This window comes from Callithrix jacchus, chromosome 12 (assembly GCF_049354715.1).
Source record: "Callithrix jacchus isolate 240 chromosome 12, calJac240_pri, whole genome shotgun sequence".
NCBI classification, from domain to species: domain Eukaryota; kingdom Metazoa; phylum Chordata; class Mammalia; order Primates; family Cebidae; genus Callithrix; species Callithrix jacchus.
Window position 1 is genome coordinate 81,194,974 of NC_133513.1, and position 22,948 is coordinate 81,217,921.

General features: G+C 35.0%; 2 protein-coding genes across 5 annotated transcripts in view; one reads left to right on the forward strand and one right to left on the reverse strand.

Annotated features, from left to right (window-relative positions):
• RNLS (renalase, FAD dependent amine oxidase) overlaps window positions 1-2,575 on the reverse strand; it is a 325,440-nt gene extending 322,865 nt beyond the window's left edge. For 3 of the 4 annotated variants that reach the window (XM_017979119.5, XM_002756369.7, XM_035268412.3), the window contains exon 1: window positions 192-462. In XM_017979119.5, coding sequence (XP_017834608.1) covers window positions 192-309 — 118 coding nt within the window. In that variant the 5' untranslated portion in view covers window positions 310-462. Of the gene's footprint in view, window positions 1-191; window positions 463-2,398 lie in introns of those variants that run through there. The other variant, XM_035268410.3, reaches the window with a different exon arrangement.
• On the forward strand, window positions 53-20,036 carry LIPJ (lipase family member J). The gene is given in 9 exon segments (XM_054243074.2): window positions 53-4,011; window positions 6,317-6,428; window positions 7,132-7,252; window positions 10,450-10,586; window positions 10,983-11,003; window positions 11,006-11,131; window positions 12,964-13,035; window positions 16,815-16,886; window positions 17,849-20,036. Coding segments are annotated over 8 exon segments (792 nt in total). The 5' UTR covers window positions 53-4,011; window positions 6,317-6,419; the 3' UTR covers window positions 18,083-20,036.
• Window positions 20,037-22,948: the final 2,912 nt, after the last annotated feature.

Genomic DNA, 22,948 nt, shown 5'->3' on the forward strand with positions numbered 1-22,948 from the left:
TTTGGGCCTTTTCCCAGGCGGCGGAAGTTCCCGATCACGTGACGCGGCCCGCAGTTCAGCGCGTGGGCCGCTCTCAGGGTGCTGAGGTTCTAGCGTTTTCGCCTCAGACTTACTCAGGTGCAGGTCCACACCGCCTCAGCAGCCGGGCCGGCCGGCCTCTTTTCCCAGGTTTTGGCATTTAGACAACAAACCTGAGTCCTCAGCCTTGTCCCACACAGCGAGGTACAAGGGACCGGACGTCTGCCTCCTCAGCAGCGCAGCGCACAAGCTTCCTGTCAGCCCGGCGCCCACGACCAGCACCCGCGCCATGGCGGAAGATCCACGATCCGCGCCGAGTCTCCGCGGCGGGGCCGGGCGGCCCGAGCGGCCCGAGCGGCCCGGGATTTGTGGAAGGGCGGCGGAACCGGCGCTAGCGCTCTTTGGTTCCGTGCTCCCTTCGCGGTCCCGGGCCCTGGGCGGTCCCTCCAGCCGGCCTGCAGGGGGCGGAGAGGAGGCGGCTGGAATGGAGAGGCCAGTCGGTCCTTGAGAAGCAAACCAGAGTCCTCAGAGAACCTGCGCTGTCTGTCTCCTCTCTTTGGGGGCCTGGCGCAGCCAGATAGGTTCCACACTCCGGCCTGCCCCTCGCCAGAAAAGCGTGGAAATCATGTGGGCTATCGTTTGGAGAATCCGCCTCGCCACAGAGCTGACGTTGACTACTGCAGAGAACCACCCTAACCCGTATACTGCGATAGCTCTCTTGCCTGTTGGGATTTTTGCTATTTTAATATTCTAGTTTTGAAAGTGGGAAGAAGAAACACCAGCGATACCACGAGAAAACTTTCCTCTAATGCTTGAATAGCTACTATTAACATAATAGAAACATACTCTGGAATCTGGGAGACATTTTTCTTAGACCTAGGATTTCATGTAACTTTCCTGAACTTCAATTTCTCCATCTAGAAAATGGAAACAATAACATATACATTTCAAACTTGTAAAGATTAAAGATACTTGATTCATCAGAAAATTACAAATTACTCTTCAATAAATACTAAGTTCTATGTCAGAACGCATTCCGTATGTTCTAAGGAATATAAAGATGAACAAGAGAAGGATTGGTGCCATTGCGATTGTTTTTATTTCCTCCTCCTAACATTGTACTGGAAGTTTTCAGTGAAACAGCAGAAGACAATGAGAATACTGAGCTATTAAGTAATTAAGTTCACTGACTTGCAGATAAATTATTACCTGGAAAACTAAGAAACCGATTAAGTATCAGCACCAATAAGAAAATTGACAACGGTAGCCAATTATAATGGAAACATTTAAAAATCAGAATATTTACTTCATGTCTACATCATGAAAAAAATTACCATGTATCAAATGGGTGATGAATTAATGATAGATGTATCTAATAAAAGAACTGGAAGAAAATGTAGCTGGGCCTATATGACTAAAAAAATACTTTTCAGCATAAAAATCAAAGATGGAATTGAACAGAGAAACATTGACTACATAATCATTTACAACTTGTATGGTACCAAATATGCAAGACAAAATACAAATAGTAAATTTTGGAAAGGCATACGAAAAATAAAATTTATATTATTTAAAGACATTATACAAAGTCTTAAAGACCCAAGTGACAAAAGCCAAAAGGAAAATGTGTATCTATTGCCTGGGGTTCTTGAATCAAAAGAAATACCTAAGTCCAATAAGCATGTGTTTAATTTTTTATATTCAAATACAGATTAAAAGGAGGTACTATTTTTCATTTGTTGGGCTTTTTTTTTTTTTTTTTAACCTGAGACAGGGTCTTGCTCTGTCACCTAGGGGAGTGCAGTGGCATGATCAGGGCTCACTGCAGCCTTGACTTCTTAGGCTCAAGCCATTCTCCTTCCTCAGCCACCGGAGTAGCTGGGACTGCAGGTGACCACCACCACACCTGGCTAATTTTGTGAGTGTGTGTGTGTGTGTGTGTGTGTGTGTGTATTTTTTGTAGAGACAAGGTTTTACCATGTTGCCCAGGCTAGGAATGACTTGTAAATGTGAAATGTCTTCATTTGTAGAGACACAGCAAAATAATACAATAGCATATTACTGATGGAAGTGTACTAGAGAAATTTTTCATAATACAGTTTGATACTCTGTCAAAAGCCTTAAAGTATGCCTTTAAAGCAGACGTTTATCTTGGGAAAATAGTGTACAAGTATATATTAAAGTTTATGATTTTTCTGAAATTAAAAGTTCAGATTTCTCTGAAATTAAAAGCTTAATGTGATTCACAGCCATAGAAAGCCTTAAAATCTCCAAATTGTCTTGAAAGGGCATTTGAATTAACCTATTTCAACTGCCCTCTGCAACCATTTTATACATGTTAATACAGACACTAAGTTCAAGTGAGTTTACCCAAGCTTACCTGTTATCTCTGGTGAAGTGAAGCAAGGGCAGACCTTCATGGTCTTCTGAGTCTGCTCTCCTGCTCTTTTCCATCCTTTCCTGCTTTCTCACTTCTGTTAATAATTTGATCATCTTGGACAATGACTTGAAACTTCATAATTATCTTCTATAGCTTCTTTTTTTCTCATCCTTGATACGTATCAGTCCTCAGGTCTTTTTGATCCTTTCTCCATTGTCTCTTGAATCCAATCACATTAGAATGCACAACAGAAAAGTTGCTCAAATTCCATTTCCACCAGCAATGGTAGAAAACAGATAGTGAACAGATAGAATACTGTAAAGTCAGAACATCTTCTTCACTGCACTCTGCCAACTGTGAACATTTAACATTTCAAAGAGTAATTGCCAAAAAATTAATTCACTACTTGAGTTCAAGCCATCAGGTTTTTTTTTTAAGCCAGTCAAATTTAGCACTGGAGGGTTGTATACCAACTTTAGTGACACTACTGTTAATAAATTCTGATAAGCCATTACCATCGGACCAGTTCAAACCATCAGTTCTTACCTGAATTATTACAGTAGCTTTCTAACTAATCTTCCTACTTCGCAGTTCTGCACCCAGCTTCTAGATGAGTCACCACCATCCTCAAAAACTTTCTGTAGCTCTCAGTTTCATACAGAATTAAGTTCCACTGCATTAACTTGGCACAAAAATATTCAATAATATATTCTCATTCTATGGTTATTTCTTACGTTTTTATCTTCATTTCTTCTATGCTGTGGCTAAACCGAATTGCTTTCTTTTCTTTGAACACACTTACCTATGGCAGAAGAAAACCTTAACTTATGCTCTTCTCTGTGTATAGAGCATCCTTTTTTGACTTGCAGCTCCTGCAGTTGTTAATTTGCATTAACCCTTCACTGTCTTTTTTCTTTCTCCCTATGATCATGCACTCTTTCAAAACAGGTATCCAGAATTTTGAATTGCTATGGCCATCAAATGGAAGTAGCCATAGTGGCTTACAATGTCTCCTTATGCCCAATCTCTAGAATGGGTTACATCTGATTTCACAGTTAATAGAGTAATGGGTCCATGGTTGACTACTTGGCAGTAGTACATCTTTCTGGAAAGGTAAGAATGACTAGATGACCTAGAGAAAATTAGGATTGCAAGATAGATGAGACAGCCTCCTTGTCTAATATTTATTTTTCCTAATGGACTTGACCTTTTCCCTTGACTTTTTTCCTATTCTTGATCTTTTCAAGGCCGACTCCTTGAATGGCTTTATTCAAATCAGCTTAAAAGTCACCTAAAAGTGGTCTTCTCTGACCACTTGACCTAAAATAACCACCCAATGACTCCCTATTTCATCAAATGATGGAAAAATGAATGCTTTATTTTCTTCATCTCAATCCCTTTTTAGAAGTAATTTGCTTCTTTACCTGTTTATCGTTTTTCTCCTACTAGAATTTAAGCACCAAGAGGGTAGAAATTTTGTCATATTTAGTACAGTTTCCCTGGCAACTAGAATCAAAGTTAGAATTCTCAGAAACTATGAGGGTTCACTATCCGTTTGCTAGAAGATATACAAGACTTTTGTGGATAATACTTAAAGCAAGATAGGCCAAATGGTAATTCAGGTGGATAATGATCAATGACACTGAGCTAAATTTATCAATGTCAACTATTTTTTCTTGTAGTTTTGTAGCCAGTTTATATAAATGCTGTTGTTTATAATTAAAATCTGGATATTGATTCACGTTAGAAAAATGTGTAAATCATTATTATTGAATTGCATTATGTAAAGTTTTCCTTTCAACATGAAGTCTAGTAGCAGTTAACTGGACATTTGAGGCTATAAAATTACTGCCCAATTTATAGCTTCAAAGAAATGTATTAAGATAATAAATTAGCTTTTCCATTCAGCATGATATGGATGTAAAATCATGTCATCTGCCATGTTTTTGTTTTCAATTGTGGAATATTTAATAAGTATTGCTTTTGTTTGGAGACAGTCTTGAATTGGGATTAACAATACAGTAAATCTTATAAAAATTTAAAGTTGTGCTTAACAGAAAAATATTTTACACTGCTTCAGCTTTCATATTACAATTAATTTAACTAAAATAAAATATTCAGTTTCTTACTAGTCACATTTCAAATGCTCAATGGCCACATTCTACACTTTAGTGAACGTTTTTGTTAGTCGCTTTATATGGTTAATAAGTCACTGCAAATAATAAGGTTAATTGTATTCAGTTTAAACATTTCCCATTAGTGGTTATTAGGTGTACCAACAACTATATTAAAGATTGATCCTTCTGTGTTTTCTTTGTATAAAAATATTAAAATTTTGAGAAATATTTGAGGCTACAAATTGAGAAGTCATAACGTACTGATGCCTGAAACAGTCCAGATTATGCCTGTTTTCCCAAGATAATTGTCAACAGAATTTCATTTTCAAAGATATATTGTTTCAGATGATAGTCTATATATTCATTCTAGATATAGTGCAAAGTACTTTAAAACCTCTGCTAGGAAGGAAGCAGTGTGTAGTAAGCTACAATATCAGTTACTGCATGTACAGACAGAGAAAATATTCCTTCCCACACTATTTCCATGTACTTATCTGAGACAGCCCATGAGGACAGAGGACTGAGTAGACTTGCTGCCTGCTGAGCAGTTTTCCAAGAATACAACCAAAGAGGAATATCTAAATGTGATTCCAAATGTTATAAAGTTTTTCTATGTGCAGTTAAATTAGCAACTCTTGTTCTTCTCTTTGGTAGAAAATATTGATAATACTGTTTTAAACTTTGCTGTTGCCTTCAATGAAAACCACAGATATTATACCAAATATAAATACTTGTACCAAAGGAGAAAAGTGCAGCTTCTGTAAATTAAATTTTTAAGTTAGAAAATGTTTTTTAAAAAATGAATACACTTTAAAACTTTCAAATCTACATAATTTTTTTCAAGCTATCAAAGTACTGGAGACTGGACTAATAAATACGTAAGAAAGACATATCAATTAGGTGCATGTAAATATGTCCCTAAATTGCTTGTAAGTAATATGTTCTTTTGAGTAAGGAGGATTGTCACATATTAATATCAGCTATGTAACAGGTATTACACTAATACATCATATCACATTTATCAAATTTAAGTTTTATAACAATCCTGAGAAGTAGGTACTAGTTGCATTTTGTAGGCAGGGAAAATGATGCTCAAGAGAGGTTAAGTAATGTGCTTTAAGTCACCTAGCTGAGTGAGTGGTGAAGCTAGGGGTTTTATAATCCTTGGATCATGGTATAGTGTGTTGGTTTATTATACAAGACTCATGAGATTTGCAAGTCATGCTTTTTGGGGGAGAATCTGGATGGCAGCCTCTGTGGCTCCCTGGCTTATTGTTTTTAGAAAAAACTTAAGCATTCCGGTTTCCCAGAATTTAGGAGACTCAAAAATCACCTATCTGTAAACAAAATAAAATACCGACCCTGAGTGGCTGAATGAAAGTTATCTTCCCCTTCATCCCCTCCTCCCGCAAAAAAATTAAGCATACATTAAATGAGTGTTAGGTTAGTAAATAATACTATTACATCACTAATTCAGACATCAATTAATTTGTAATACATGACAAAACTCTCAGAATTGGGCTGAGGAATACTGTAATGGAGACTTCTAAGAGGGAATTTATCTACAAAATAGAGTAGCCAGAAAAGCATGGACTTTGAAATTAAGCAGTCCTGAATCTGAATTCTGACAGCCAGTTATACATTTTATGTTTTTAGCCAAGTTATTTAATTCTTCAAAGCCTCAGTTTTCTCATTCGAAAAAAATAATATTTCCTACCTCACAGAATTATTTGTTGCAATTTTATAAAGGGTATTATTTGCTGCAATTTTAATTGTATAAACATCTCCCTTTTATACATAGGTCCCAAATGTGGTATCTTTTCACAATAATGTATTTTATCTGAATTCTTGGAATTACTCATGGTGTTTTTCAAAATCAAAGATCTGTGAACCCTGAAGCAGATATGAATATTGTAAGTTGTTAGAAAATAAATCAGGACTGCTGAAATAACAGAGAATGCTACTTTTCAAATTTGGAATTATAAGTTAATAGATTTACAGTCAAATGTATATGTCTATATTCAAGTATTTTTATATGGGTTAATGTTTCTCATCTGCTATGCTATAACTCAGTTTCTCCTTCAGCCTTATTCTATCTTTATAATGAAAAATGTGTAAATATATTCATACCTTCACAACTTTGAAATATATTCATACCTTCATATATATTTTTATATATATATATCTTCTTCTCTTCTACATGTGTACCTACATACAAATTTCAGATATAAGATTAGATATACACATAGACATGCAAATATTTATGGATGCACATATATTTTAAAATTGTATATGGGTGGGTAGGTAAAAGTAGGAGAGACTAGTAATTAAAAAAGAAAATGTTATTGAGATATCTTTTTGAAGGTAAGGGTTTGTTTTTTATTTTTTTTTTATTTATTCTTTCAATCCCTTGTTTATAAAACTGCTGTTCAGCAGGTGTTGTATGCATACTTGTTATCTGAATGAATCACTAATTAGCAAAAATAAAAATAGATAGGCCTGAGGTTGAGAGAGAATACCAATGATCATTATTACATAATAGGTTAGAAACAGTAAACCATTCAACTTAATTGGATAACGATTTTATGCTAAAAGATTTGTTTTTTCTTAATCTAGAGCCAAATTATTTCCTACTTGGGCTACCCTGATGAAGAATATGATATTGTAACTGAAGATGGTTATATCCTTGGCCTTTATAGAATTCCTTATGGGAAGACAAACAATAATAAAAATCTAGGTAATATTCAATTGAAGATGGATTGACTATCTGGGGTGGGAAGTTCTTAATTGTTCCAGTCCCTGGAGAATGTAGGACAAGAAAAGCATCTTAAGATTAAGTGAATAGTTAACTTCTCATATATCTTCCCGCATGCCGCAAGAAGAAACATGCAAGAATATACACCGGCTTTCTGGTCACAGAGAGGTTGTGATGGAACACAAGCTGTTCTTCCCAGGCTTCCTTTGTGGATCATTTTGCTCTTACATGTTGATTCTCTAGAATTTTCTTCTACTGATGAGAGATTAGAAATGCTCTGAAGCACAATAACATTATTATGCTCCAGGTTTGAAGAAAGGCTTGTACAAATTTCCTTCTTTGTGATTCTCTCTTCTAGTAATAGAGCAATGAGGTTGGTAGCAGCCTCACGGCTCTTTATTCCGACAGTAAGTACATTTGAATCATCAGAGCGTGGTACAAAATGCACTGGAATTTGTTAGGAGATCTGGGTTGTAATCCTAGATCTGCCACTTAACTAGCAGAATATGTAATGGATTACTTTTGCTTATTCATATAATTACCCAAATAAAATCCAAGTATTTTCTTTTCTTCTTAGCTTCTTTCAGAAGGAAACAGGATGTGAAAAAATAGAATGTTGATTATATTATAGGGCATTCTTTCAAGTTATTTTGAAGATGAAAGTATACTTCAGAGAGGATATTAATTTGAAACAACCTCAATTAACATAATTTTGCATATTTATAAAGGTTACACCCAGTAGCAGAAAATCTTAACATAGATTTTATATAATAATAGTAATTATCCCCCAAGATATGACCTCATTTTGCAAGTGCTCTATTAAAGATTTAAAGACAATTTAAAATACAGCAAGTGCCTTAGAGTGTTCTAAAGGCAGAGCCTGAGAGAGGGGTTCAGGTACATGTGACTAATTGATGAAATACTGTCAGGAAGCAGTAAGGTGGAAACTAGGATAAAGTAGGGTGAGGAGTTAAGGGATAATACGACTCAGCTTGGGGCTAGCTGCAAAATGATCTCAGAAGAGTTCAAGGTTCCCATAAAAATTGCACTAAAGAGGTGAGATTAGAGAGCCAGTTTTTGCCTTCCTATGTCAATTAATCATTGTCTGAAGGCTAACCCTAGAAGGAGGTATGATCTCTTAGGTGAGGCAGTTCCAATTTGACCATGGACAATTCTACAGAGAAAGGAGCAAAAGTAAACCCTTAAAAAGCAAAACCTAAGGCCATAACTAGTACTCATAAATTTCGTCCTCCACCATCGATTCTAGATTTCTCTACCTCTCAGCTAGCCTGCCTGACAGGGTAAGCCAGGCCCTCATCCCTAAGGGTTAACATACTCATATCAGGAGATTGTTGTATTTGTTCATGTACAGTTAAAACAGGGCATAGAAGTAGGAGAAGATGACTCAGTGGATCACCTGAAGAGAAAATTTATTTCTCCCTTTCCTCATTTTGTATCAGCAGACATACTTCCTTATGATTATGGTCAGTGAACTTCCTGGTCTTCAGTAATGAAGAGCCCACAGTGACTAGGCAGTGGTCATAGCTTTAAGTTTGTTAGGATGATTAGAGTGCCTTGGTGGGAGCATTTTCTCTCTGAGGACAAGAGCCTCTAGATATGTAGAGACTGAAATTGCAAGAACACAACCCTGAGTCAGTTACTAGGATTGATGGCAAGCTCTTGTTCTGCAGACTCCTGTATTCTACTTAATGAGGAATGACCAATATATTATCACCATTTTAAAAAGATGTACAATAAATCCTGAAGGATAGTGCCCATACTTACAGGATGTCATCTCCCAGCTGTCATCTTCCACTGAGCATTCAAGGGGTTGTTTCATTTTTCTATCAGGTTGGCAGCCTCTTGATGGGCGTTATATGGTAGGACCAGTGGATACCATAGCCATGTGTCAATGAATATGTCAACTTTGCTATGTAATTGATCCTTTATTTAAAATGTGTTACTTAAAATGTGTACAAGTGCTCAAATTACTATAAAATTTTTGATTATTCTCTTTCAGTAAAAGTAGATTTAAGTGGGATGTGACCTAATTGCTACGTATAGCAGAATGCCCTTTGTGGGATCAAAGCAGAATCTTACATGCTGCTTTAATCCCACATGGAATCTTCTCTAATAGCAAAGAATTGGCTGTAGTTTTGTTTGTTTCAAATTGTATAAAAGTTGGATCTCTATGTTATTTAAGATCAAAGTGAGATTGCCGCTATTATTTTTTCTACAAATAGAATGTTCACATTATTTTCCCTTTTAAAAGTGTAGCATAGGATTTTATCAGTAGAAAAGACAAAAAAGCTATGTATGTTTTTACATTTAAGTCTGATCAAACTTAAGAAATGCACAAAAATTAGGAAATTCTTCTTTATTTAAAGATGTCAATAAAATAACTTTAGTCAGAACTCTAATGCCTAATAGATAACAACTTTACTTTCAGAAATAAATTGCCTATGACTTAACATAATTCTCTTGCATACTATAAACCTCTTTACTTGTGTTACTCCACTTTGCAGAGAGAAACTGAAAACATAGAAATAAGACAAAAAATGAGGATCGAGTTCCATGGCTTAATTGTTTGGTTGTTTGGCTCCTCAGAACCTAACCTAAATAAATAAATAACCACTCAGAATATTGATGTATAAGTAGGTACCTTGATAAGATGGCAAAGGGAAAATTACCATTTTCACATTAATGCCTCTAAACTATTGATAAAATAGATGTTTAGTATCCTCTGTATAAAAAGTTAAGGAGTTTTAAAATATATTGAAGCTAAATATTAAAACAATGTGACATTTGTTGAGTATGTCACCTAAAGTGTAAGATTCATCTGTCTGAAGATTTCGCATATTTCATTTTTACCATTGCCCATAATAAAAAATGTTCAATATTGCTCCTAATCTTTAAACTATGGTGTTACATGTCTGATTTATTGCTAAATTATCATTCTTTATGGACTATACATTGTAAAAGCCCTAATTATCAGTTTTATGTTATGATCCATATATTATATACTGGGTGATTAAAAAGTGATAAATGAATTAAGAAATAAATAAGTTAATTGTTCAAAAACTATTTTTTAACTTACTCTTATTCTCCATGGTGTCATCTCTTACATGGTAGTAATTGCATAAGATTAGCTTAATAATTTATATCTTCTTTTCTTTTAGGTTTCATAACATTTTCTACTATACTGAAGATAGCTGAAAGAATCAAAATATTTTTTGCCTTAGCACCAGTTTTTTGCACAAAGTACTTAAAAAGTCCTTTAATTAGAATGACATACAAATGGAAGTCAATAGTGAAGGTATGTTACACCTTTCTTTTACATGATTGATAACCCAACATGATAATTCTGTGCTTTCAAAATAAGAGATCTTGACTATAGTAAACAACCACATGTATGAATTGAAATGTTTGGTGTCATTTACACTAGATTTTTGCCTTTATTTCTACAGAGGAATACAATTTTACTTGTTATACCTTTAGAACCTTATTGTGAGAGGAAATCCAGTGGCCAAACCATCTCTACAACCTGCTTACAAATTTATTCCTTTATTTAAAATTTTCAAACTACTGTGAGATAATTTGTTTGGTTGTATGCATAGTGAATTACCACATCATTTCTTTATTATTTTACTATATCATTTCTTTATTACTTTTTGTGATTGTTCAATGTGGATAAAATAAATTTATTTTACAGATGTTTTCTGGCAACAATGAGGTTTCTTATCTAAAACCTCATTTAAAAAATCTGTTGGTTCAAAGCTGTGTCCACTACAGAGTTTTGATAAGATTTGCCTCAATATCTTGTTTATGATGTTTGGATATGACCCAAAATACTTAAATATGGTAAGAACAACTTATATTTGAAATATATATATTTTCAAACATTTGAAAAGTATAATAATAATAGTGCTTCTACCATACCTTGTGTCATTTTGTGTTTCATCCACATACACTAGAAGTCAGATTCTTAGTCTATCTGATTTTATGACTACACCAACATTGTACAATTAATTTGCATTAACATGCTGGAATTGTTTAACCTTCATATTTGTCTTGCTGACTGTAAATATTTAAAAGCAGCTGATGTGATGGGTATATTTATTGACCTTTGCTATTGGGTATTAGTTTCCTGAGACTTCTAAGATTTAGGTCCTCTTCTATTTATTTGTTTCCCATAATTCCTCCTGCTGGTTCCTAATACTCTTTCCCATCCTTGTTCATCCTTTCATAATTAGAATTAGTGCCTGCCAATTATCTTTCAGTTTCTAGCTTTTATCAACACTCTTGGAGTGGGAAACTATTGTGGTACTCAAGCTACTATTACCAAAACCTTTGGATCAATTGTGTATAGGTTCTTTTAAGGATATAGACATCTATTTGAAGTGTTTTTCGTCACATTAAATTAAACACATTAAATCTAGATTTGAAAGAAGCAAATGTGGCAATTGGATTAGTGGTTGGTTTTTGTTCCTGGGCCTTTAAGAACGTCTCAAAGAGAGCCAATGTATACATTCAGAAAAAGAGAGTGTTCTCTTAATTCCCAAACACATTTTCATGCCACAAGGACATGTTTGTTGACTTTGTTCAATCTTACCTTATTTTCAGAATGCTATAAGAAATAAACTCAGTTCTCTTCTTTTCTACTCATAAAGATATGAGCAATGTACCTTCTGCCATAGAAAGCAAAAAGGATTACTTTCATATTCCCTCTTTTTCATATTCTTCTGTTCATGTAGTGTTAAGCACCTACTATGAGAGAACTGGAAGAATCATAAATACAATGTTTATGTTTACTTGATTTATCCATTAATTCTATGATTTGGGTAGTATATTTAGCCAATTCTATATTTTTTTATAATTATAATGCGATATCTCTGAGAATTCTTTTTTGTGTGTACATTATTAGAAAAGCTTATACTCTGGTTTTCTAGCCTTCAAATCTGTGGCAGTTCTTCTGCAACAGAAGTTGACAGTGTTGTAGATTGTAATATGACTGTGTCTTAATTTAGCTGGAATTGTAGGAAGTGGGAAGTAGAAAATTTTCACGCGTAGTGTGTTTGAAAATAGTAATTGTGAAACTGTGGTTAAGCTTGAATCGGTCTCTTGAGCCTAGCAGGATCTGTGGAGGAAGTAGGGTCTGGCTTAAAATTATTTTCCTAAAGCCAATATGAAAAACCAAAAAAAAGAATCTGGTAGTTTTTATAAAAGGCTGCAAGTGGAATCTGACCAATATCACTCGGGTATGAAAAACCAGCCACAGAGAACTGAAAGTAAGTAATGATACAAGAAAGAACAGATGATGAAAATGCTCAAAATGTAACCTGGAAAATGTATCATCAAACAACCAAAATGTTGACTTTGTCCAGGTGTTACTTTTTTTTTATGATTTACAAAAAGAAATTCTAACTCTTATAAAGGCTCTGTCTTAAAAAAAAAAAGTGAGGCTCTGTCTTAAAAAAAAAGAAATTCAATAATAGCTTCTATATTAATGTAAAAATTGTACAATTTAATAAGTAAATTTGTATATTTAATTAAAATATAATTTGATGATTTGTTTATTCATATGATTAATTTAAAATTAATTTTCTTGAAATAATTTAGTCCAATAAATATTAAGGGATTATGCTTTCTATGATTCAACTAATATAAAAATGCTTTTGTTTTTAACCCCTCAGAGTCGTTTGGATGTATATTTTTCACACAACCCAGCAGGAATATCTGTTCAAAATATGCACCATTGGAGTCAGGTATAACTGCTAAAATGTATTTCAAAATACAGTTTAATTTACACTAATCATGGTTTACCTCATTATTCTCAGGATCATACCATAACCAAAGAGTAATAAATTTATGAAGATAACATGAAATTATTATATACTTGTGCAATTCCTTATAGTTTATAAAATACTGGGGCCAGGCCTGATGGCTCATGCCTGTAATCCCAGCACATTGGGAGGCCTAGAGGGTTGGATCACCTGAGGTCACTAGTTTGAGATCATTCTGGCTAACATAGTGAAACCCAGTCTCTACTAAAAATACAAAAATTAGCTGGGTATGGTGGCGCATGCCTGTAATCCCAGTTACTTGGGAGGCTGAGGCAGGAGAATCGCTTGAACCCTGGAGGTGGAGGTTGCAGTGAGCCAAGATCACACCACTGCACTCCTGACTGGATGACATAATAAGACCCCGTCTTGGCCGGGTGCGGTGGCTCAAGCCTGTAATCCCAGCACTCTGGGAGGCAGAGGCAGGTGGATCACGAGGTCAAGATATCGAGACCATCCTGGTCAACATGGTGAAACCCTGTCTCTACTAAAAATACAAAAAATTAGTTGGGCATGGTGGCACGTGCCTGTAATCCCAGCTACTCAGAAGGCTGAGGCAGGAGAATTGTCTGAACCCAGGAGGCGGGGGTTGCGGTGAGCCGAGATCACGCCATTGCACTCCAGCCTGGGTAACAAGAGCGAAACTCCGTCTCAAAAAAAAAAAAAAAGACTCCGTCTCAAAAATAAAAATAAAAGTAAAATGTTAGTAGCATAATTTAGTAATCCTCTAAACCTAAACAGTGTTACAGCAATATAAATATCTATGTTTTACAATTGAGAAAATGATAGAACAGCAGACTGGGACTTATCTAGGCCATGTCCTGCAACCAATTTGTCCAATGATTCAAAGCTATTTCATTTTTAAAAATCTGATTGGAACACAGTTATCCTGATGCCTACTCCGAAATGCTTCACTAGACTGCTTTTTCTCTTCTGCTGAATTGTTAACTCCTTGAGGACCATGAGAAGTTTTGTTCACTTTTGTATTTCCAAGGCCAACAGTTCCAAGCATATGGTAAATAGCCAACTAATATTTGTTCAAAAAATGATACTGATACAGAAAAATCCAGTGTGAATGTAATCTTAATGTTGAAAAGCAGGATAACATAGTATAAAGAACACTTTTCTCAGATCAAAGGACCAGAAATTAAATTGTTTCTCTGGACCTTAGTGGCATGATGACATTGAGCATCTCATTTAATCTTCCTAAATCCGTTTCCTTTATTTTTAAAGTGAAATTAATAATTCTCTGATTTTACTTAGAAAAATATCATAAGAATCAAAAAGACTAATGATTATGAATGGTCATTAAAATTCATAAACACTAGGTAACTTTAAAATATCATTAAGATATTGGGTAAGGCTTTTTCATTTACAAAACGTTTAAATCTATAATGTAATTGATTTGATATAAATTATTGAAAACAATTTATTATCACTTATATTTAGTAAGATAAGTTATACTTTCTTCTCTGGTGATGGCTAGACTAGAAAAATCTAAACAACTTTTGCAAATATTTATCCATTGTAACAATATTTATTTTACACCTACTATGTCTGTGTACTATTCTGTGTTCATGGGCTACATCAGTGAACAAAACAAGAACTCCTGTCTTCCTCAAGCTTACATATTAGTAGGTACATAGATAATAAATAATAAGCATTTCAACTTTAAAAATTATTATAATGTGTTAGAAGGGATGAGTAGAACTATGGAGAAACTGCAGTAAAAGAGTAGGGAAAAGGGATTAGGCATGTTGGGAAGTGGGATGTATTTTTTAACAGAAAGGTTCAGCCTTCAACGAGATGATGACATTTGAAAAAATATTTGGAGGAGGTGACGTAATTAGCACTGTGGATATCTGGGGCTGCCATAACAAAATACAATAGATTGGGAAGCTTATAAACATGAGAAATTTATACATTTTTATTGTTTTATTTATAAACAAAAGACATTTATTTCTTATTCCTCACAGTTCTGGAAGCTTAATCTTGGAAAGTCAAAGATGAACATGCTAACAGATTTGGTGTCTAGTGAAGGCCCACTTTCCAGTTCATAGATGGTACCTTCTAACCATGTCCTCAGATGGTAGAAGGGGCAAAAGAGTTTCCTCGTGCCCTTGTGACCTAATCTCCTCCCTCAAAGGCTTTACCTGTTAATGCAATTACTTTGGGGGTTAGGATTTCAACTTATGAATTTTGCAGGGACACAAGATTTAGACCATACAATGGGGGGTGGGGCAAACATTTCAGATAGAAGGAGTAGCCTATGCAAAACCCATATTCAGTAGCATTTCTGGGAGGCTCAGCTAAGAAGCAAGTGTGTCTGAAGAGAAACTTAGAGAAAGGAAGCAAAAATAATGAGTAGGAGGGATCTGTATGCCATTGTAAGGACTTTGGCATTCACTCTGTGTGAAATGAGTAGGCACTACATGTTTTTTGAGCAGGGAAGTGACATGATATAGTGTACACTTTTAAAAGGAACACATTGGCTGCTATGTGGAGTAGACTATAGCGGGACAAGAGTGAAAGCGGTGAGAGTTAGGAAATTATCGCAATAATCCAGATGGGATTTAACAGTTGCTTGGACTGATGCATTGACAGTGGAGGTGGTGAAAATGAATGGAGTCTGAATAAACATATGTAAATCATGAACATGCAGGCAACAAGGTTTAACAATGGACTCTATAATAGGTAAGAGAGAAAGAGTCTTGGATGATTTTAAAGTTTCTGACTTACGTAGTGAAAAGATAAAATTGCCATTAAAGGAGATGAGGAGGTTTGATGATAGAAGGGTTTGGAGGAAAGGTAAAATATGTTTTAGATATTTAAGTGATGACATTGAGTAAGCAGTTGCATGTAGGAGCCTAGAATTTAGGATATACTTATAAAAGAAGATAAGCATTTTGAATGTAAATGACATTTAAAGCCAAGAGAGTGGGTGAGAATACTAATGAAGTGAGTATAGATAGAGAAGAGCAAGATCCTTCTAGCAAGGATTGGGTACTGAGATCTGAAAAGATGAACAGGTCAGGTGGCAGAAACTAAATCAGCTAAACAAAGCTGAAAAGGAACAGTAAGTGAAAATGAAGATAAAGAAATTGTGGTGTTCCAGAAGCTAAGTGAAGGAAAGATCTCAAGGATGAGGGAATGAACAATTATGTCAAGTGCCGCCAATAGATGACATGAAAAAGTTCCTCAGAATTGATCAAAGTGCTAGAAATGTCAAGGTCATAAGTAACCTTGGCCAGAAAGTGGTGGTGAGGCTGTGAGTATAAAGGGATAAAGCAAAAAGTGACTTCTGAGACAAACTCTTGAGCCCTGCTGTTTGAAGTAACGTGTTTTAGTCATGTGTTATCTTAGTCTCAGTACAAGACACTCAGTGATGATCTCTGTTGATGAAGCTGAAAATTTGAGGGAGCCTGATGTTACTTTCCCTAAAAGAGGCTCCCCTCCTGGTAGAAAAAGGCCTTGGATGTATGTACATTTATATAAAGACAATGAAATTATATTCTTTAGCTTCCCCTGTCCCATCTCCAATCCCTTCTATTTAAGTATCCAAAGGAAAAGAAGAACAAAGAAGCCCAGCTGCATAAATACCAGCAGACCCATCAATGAGGTCATATATGCATTGCATGCTTAATTTGCTCAGCTGCCACTGTTATGAACAAATGATATGGTCTTCTTGTTTGTTTCTCTTTCAGCTTTTAAATTCTACTCATTTGAAAGCTTATGACTGGGGCAGTCCTGATCTGAACTTGGTTCATCATAATCGGGTGCATAATTCTTTATAAAATAAAAATTCTCTCCCTTCCTGATTGTTCAGATGACTTCACTATAGATTAAGGATGAACTATAAATCCCCAGAGTACAATAACACACCAACAAGGACCAGCAGATGAAGATAATGTTTATTTGAATACATATTGTCACATCCAACCAAAGTGGCTTTTCCATGTATTTTAATAACAAATATTCTGGATAAGTCTAGAAAAGTTGACAGGCAGTAGAAGAAGTCATTGTATCTCAAGAGGGAAAATATTGTGTTTTTTATATACATAGCTTTACATTTGGTTAATAAGAAATTATAGGCATAATATATTTATTGACCCTAAAACCAGTTATTCTATTTGGAAAGATAAGAAAACACATACAATAATTAGGAAAAATTATAAGTCAACGAGAATGTGGTAAAAATCGTATAACAACAAAATTATGGAAGTACTAGATCCCAAGTCTGTCTGACTGCAAAGTTCACGCTTTTCTTCCATAGTTTTCTGCCTCAGCTAAACTCCAGGCCTTATGTAATCTGTTCATATAAAAGTCTGATCTTCATATAAAATTTGAAGATCAAATTCAATGAGATCAGAGTTGACACTGACTGCAAATACTTATAATTTATTGACCAACATATTGATAGTAATATTGCCACAGAAAATTTGATTTAAAACCTTTTGTTTTATAAATAGTACTGAAATTACCTCTGTGAAGTGTTTGAATATTTTGAATAGAGCAAACTGTCAAGTTTAAATTTAAGTATGATTTATTTCCAAATAAAACTTATAATGCCTATTCATGCTTTTATACCTTTGTTTCAACAGATCCATTAAGTTGAATCCATTAGATTTGACTTATTTTAAAACGGTATTTAAAGTCATCATTTTAAAATAACGAGTAATGAAAACCTTCTAATGTATCATCTCTTATGAAAACTCTTTTTTCACTCATTTATTTTTAGACAACATCTCCATTATACAATGTGACAAACATGAATGTGGCAACCGCAATTTGGAATGGTAAAAGGGACTTATTGGCAGACCCCGAAGACGTTAAAATTCTACATTCTGAAATCACAAACCGCATTTATTATAAAACTATTTCTTACTACAATCATATAGACTTTTTGTTTGGATTAGATGTCTATGATCAAGTTTACCATGAAATCATTGATATTATCCAAGACAATCTATAAAGAACCATGGCACTGTGTGTTTAAAGATCTATATCATTCCTACTAAAATCCAGTTCTTACATTTTTAACTGTGTATGTTCTTTCATTTTTAAAACTAAAGTATGTAGTTTTTCCCTGTATATTCTCATTGACTTTAGGCCATCCAGTTATTAAATCAGTGTCATTTATCATCTCAGAGGAAATGTCAGATTATAAATCAGTCTAAGAAGGCTGTTGAGTTTCAAAATAGAATTTAGATAACTTATATCAAAAACAATAATGTTTAACAATTTGAATTGCAGGAGATAACATTTTAAGAAAGTTTTTTTCCAAAGTACGAGGGCTTACAAATTTTATAAAAAATAGAGTTTCGAGTAATACTTGATAATATGAAAGCTAATGTTCCTCTATCCTAAATAAAGAGTAAAAATGCGGCCGGGCGCGGTGGCTCAAGGCTGTAATCCCAGCACTTTGGGAGGCCGAGGCAGGTGGATCACGAGGTCAAAAGATCGAGACCATCCTGTTCAACATGGTGAAACACTGTCTCTACTAAAAATACAAAAAAATTAGCTGGACATGGTGGCGCGTGCCTGTAATCCCAGCTACTCAGGAAGCTGAGGCAGGAGAATTGCCTGAACTCAGGAGGCGGAGGTTGCAGTGAGCTGAGATCACGCCATTGCACTCCAACCAGGGTAACAAGAGTGAAACTCCGTCTCAAAAAACAAAAAAAAAAATGCTTTTCAAGTTTTAGAAAGAAAAGAAAAAGAAAGAGAGCCTGGATGCCAATGTGATATTGCTGCCTTATGACCATTTCATGCAAAGTCCAAGACGTAGGGGCTGTGCTTCACTTCCTGGAGTGTATAGCTTGAGAAGCCGGAAGTTGCCTTTCCAGCCTATTGTGTGTTAAGAGCAGCAATGGTTGAGTTATATTCCTAGGTAACTAGATCTGAGGATAGATGCATAAAATATTATGCACTGTAGCTTACTGCATATAAGATCCAATAATTTCTTATACATGAGACATGTAGATATATTCAAGAGTGTACTAGAAGATGTAAAAAGGATTAAGATTTGAAATGAAAGGATACTGTCAATAAATGCAACACATATAATAGGAAGCACAGACTGTGGCAAGACAATGGGAATAATCAGGAGATGTACACAAAATTGTATGCAGAATTCCTGTTTCCAGTTCCTCACATGAGAAAATTGGAAGTTACCACCCAGTCCAAACAACAAACAAAAAGTTCAGTAGACTGAAAAATCAATAATTCCTCTTGTCAGTCTTTTTGACACTTACACACTTTTGTAAGTTTTACCTTCAGGAGTTTGCTCAGGTTCTCACAGTAAATATTAGAGAAAAATTCTCTCATGCTCTAGCAGAGAGAGAAGAATAGAAACTATTTTGAAATAGGTGACAACACTGCTCTTAACAAGGCCTGTCCTCAGAAGAAACTAGTTAACCAGAGCCTAACCTGCAGGGTTTATCAAAGCCTAATGAACCTGAAGGAAAGATCATACCAAACTCCTGCCTACTCTAGCTATCTCATCAAAGTGGAACTGAGAAGCATTTCTGAAGTTCACAGTCCAGAGGCACAGGCTCACTAAAAGACTGAGACTTAATAATGGGACTATAGAATGCTTTCCCTCCCTCACATCTCACCACCTACTCTGGTGGAGGATAGTGTTAATGAGGGAGGCTATGCATGTGCGGGGGCAGGAAATACATGGGAAATCTTTGCACCTTCCTTGCAATTTTGCTGCAAACCTCAAATTAGCCTAAAAAACAAATCCTTAAAAAAAAATTGTGTGCAAGGATATATACCATAGGGGAAGATAAACTTTTCTTCGTTCCATTTCCTGAATAATGCATAACTTCCTGGGACATTTGTAGTCCCCAGAGACACCAAGATGCTAAGAAGAAAGTTTGGAATAGAGTGTGAATTTACCACGTGAAGACTAATAAAAACAATCCATAATTTGCTGAATTGGAGAATTAAGTTTTCTGCATTAAGCAAAACAGGAGTTGAAAGCCAAGTTCAGTTAGTTTTGAGGTTACTAAATTTGTAATTAACACATGCTTATGGACTTCTGAAATTATTATACAAATGAGGCAGGAAAAACTCAGGTCCAGAGGCAGGGAACCTAAGGAGTTCCTAGAACTAAATCAAATGGAAAAAAAGTCCAACTTTCTAGAGCAAAGTAAATAACTTTGTAACTTCAATTCAGCTGTGTCAAGAAACATCCTCTTCATTTGCTTAGGGTATACACCAAGTAAATAACTTTGTAACTTCTCTTTATCCTCTCCAATTACACGGGGTGTACACCAAGTAACCAATGGGAAACCTCTAGAAGGTATTTAAACCCCAGAAAATTCTGTAACCAGGTTTTTGAGCTGCTTGTTCAGGCCCGCTCCCACTGTGTCGAATGTACTTTGGTTTTCAACAAATATCTTCTTTTGCTGATTCATTCTTTTCTTTCTTTGTACATTTTGTTCAATTCTTTGTTCAAAATGCCAAGAACCTGGACACCCTCCATAAGTAACACAAATATAAATTAAACATACAGATAGAGAAATAAAATATGTCTATAGGTTATTATGAATGCAACTAGGGAAGGTAAATAATAATTTGCAAAATCATAGTTAAGGCTATGAAGAAGTCCTTGTATTCTTTGGTAAACCTTGGCGCTAAAATAGTAGAGTACTGAGAATAGATACATTGTTTAGAGATATCTTTTTAAAGATCTTTAGAATGTTAATATAACTTAAATGTTACTTCAGTGGTTTCAAATGATCTTTCAAAGAAGGCAAATAGATGGGATAATAATTCAGAAGAAGTACTCATGTTTATATTTAATAAATTGTAAGTCTCTGATAATGGACTAAATAACTTAGATCTGGAGAAAACATAAAGAGTATCTACTTCAAGACAATAGAAGCTAAAAACAATGAAGAATTAGTCAAGAAAAGGAAACTCAAAGAAGTGAGGGAACACTTTATGTATCAATATCCTAGCAACAGCTGCTTATTGGGGAAATATGGCTAAAAGCCCCTCCAAATTAATCGAGAATAGACATTGGAATTCAGTACACCAACAGGAAGTTTCCTCTGATACCCCCCAATCCTCAGCCATTGAGTCATAACCCCTGAGTACTCTACCCCAAGAATAAGGTTAAAATGGAAATTGATCACATTTAGGAGCTGTAGTCTGGTTTTGAATCATAAGAATTCCTAATGTACTAAAGTAATCTAGAACTACTAATGTCCTAGCTGTCAGAAACAAAAATAAATCCACTCTGGCAGAAAGTTAAATCATCCAAGATACTAGAAATAATGCTAAAATTTTGATGTGCCACCGAATAGGTCAATATAAATTATATTTTTATGTACTAACATCATCAATTGCAAAATGAAATTGAAAATATTATGCCATTTCCAATATTATGAAAATAAATACATTCACACTGTCAGACACAATATTAAGATCTCCACTCTTCCCAAATTTATTCATATATTCATAGCAATTCTAATCAAAATCTCCTGGGCTCTTTTTTTTTAACCATAGAAATTGTTATATTCATTCTAAAATTTTTATAAAATTACAGTTACAATTGCCAAAACAATTTTCCAAAATTTCATAGAATTTACACTACCTAATTGCAAGACTGACCACAAATCTGCATTAACTAAGACAGTGTGGTATTAGTATAAAAAGATGTCTACATACATGGAACAGTACAGAGTTTGGAACTAGACCATACCTATGTAGTCAGTTGATCTTCAACAAAGACGCTTAGGTAATTCCATAGGTTAAAGGATTGTTTTCAGAAATGGACATCATAATGAAAAACAAAGATGAACTTTAACCTCTACATTACATCATATATAAAATTTAGTTTGAAATGAGTCATAGACATGTCTAAAATCGAAAACTATAAAACTAGAAGAAAACAGAGAAGAAAGTCTTTCTAACTTCAGGCTAGGCAAACATATCTTAGAAGAAACATAAAAAAACTGAAGACCCTCACAGAACCCACTTCACTCCCCTGCTACCTCAACCAGAGCAGATGCTGGTATCCATGGCTGCAAGACCTGAAGATGGATCACATCACAGTTCTCTTTGCAGTCACACCCAATACCAGCCTGGAGCCCAGAAGCTCCACTGGTTGGCTACACCCAGAAAAGCAAAAGCAGTCATTACAGTTTGGCTCTTAGGAAGCCCCATTCTGAGGGGAAGCAGGAGAATGCCACATCAAGGGAGCACCCAATGGGACAAAGTAATCTGAACAGCAATCCTTGAACCCTAGATATTCCCTGTGACATAGTCTACCCAAATAAGAGGGAACCAGAAAAACAATTCTGGTAATATGACAAAACAAGTTTCTTTAACGCTGCAAAAGATCATACCAGCTCACTAGCAATGGATCCAAACCAAGATGAAATCTCTGAACTGCCAGAAAAAGAATTCAGAAAGTGATTAGGATTATGAAGCTAATTAAGGAGGAACAGAGAAAGGTGAAATTTAACTTAGAGAAATTACAAACATCATACAGGATAAGAAACGAAAATTCTTCAGTGAAATAGCATAAACAAAACCAATCACAACTTATGGAAATCAAGAACACACGTAGAGAAACGCAAAATGCACTGGAAAGCATCAGGAATAAAATCGAACAAGCAGAAGAAAGAACTTCAGAACTCAAAAACAAGGCAGTTGAATTAACCCAATCCATTAAAGACAAAGAAAAAACAATTTAAAAAATGAACAAAGCCTCCAAGATGTTTGAGACTATGTTAAATGTCTGAACCTAAAAATAATTGGTGTTCCTGAGGAAGAAGAGAAATCTAAAAGTTTAGAAAACATATTTGAGGGAATAATCAAGGAA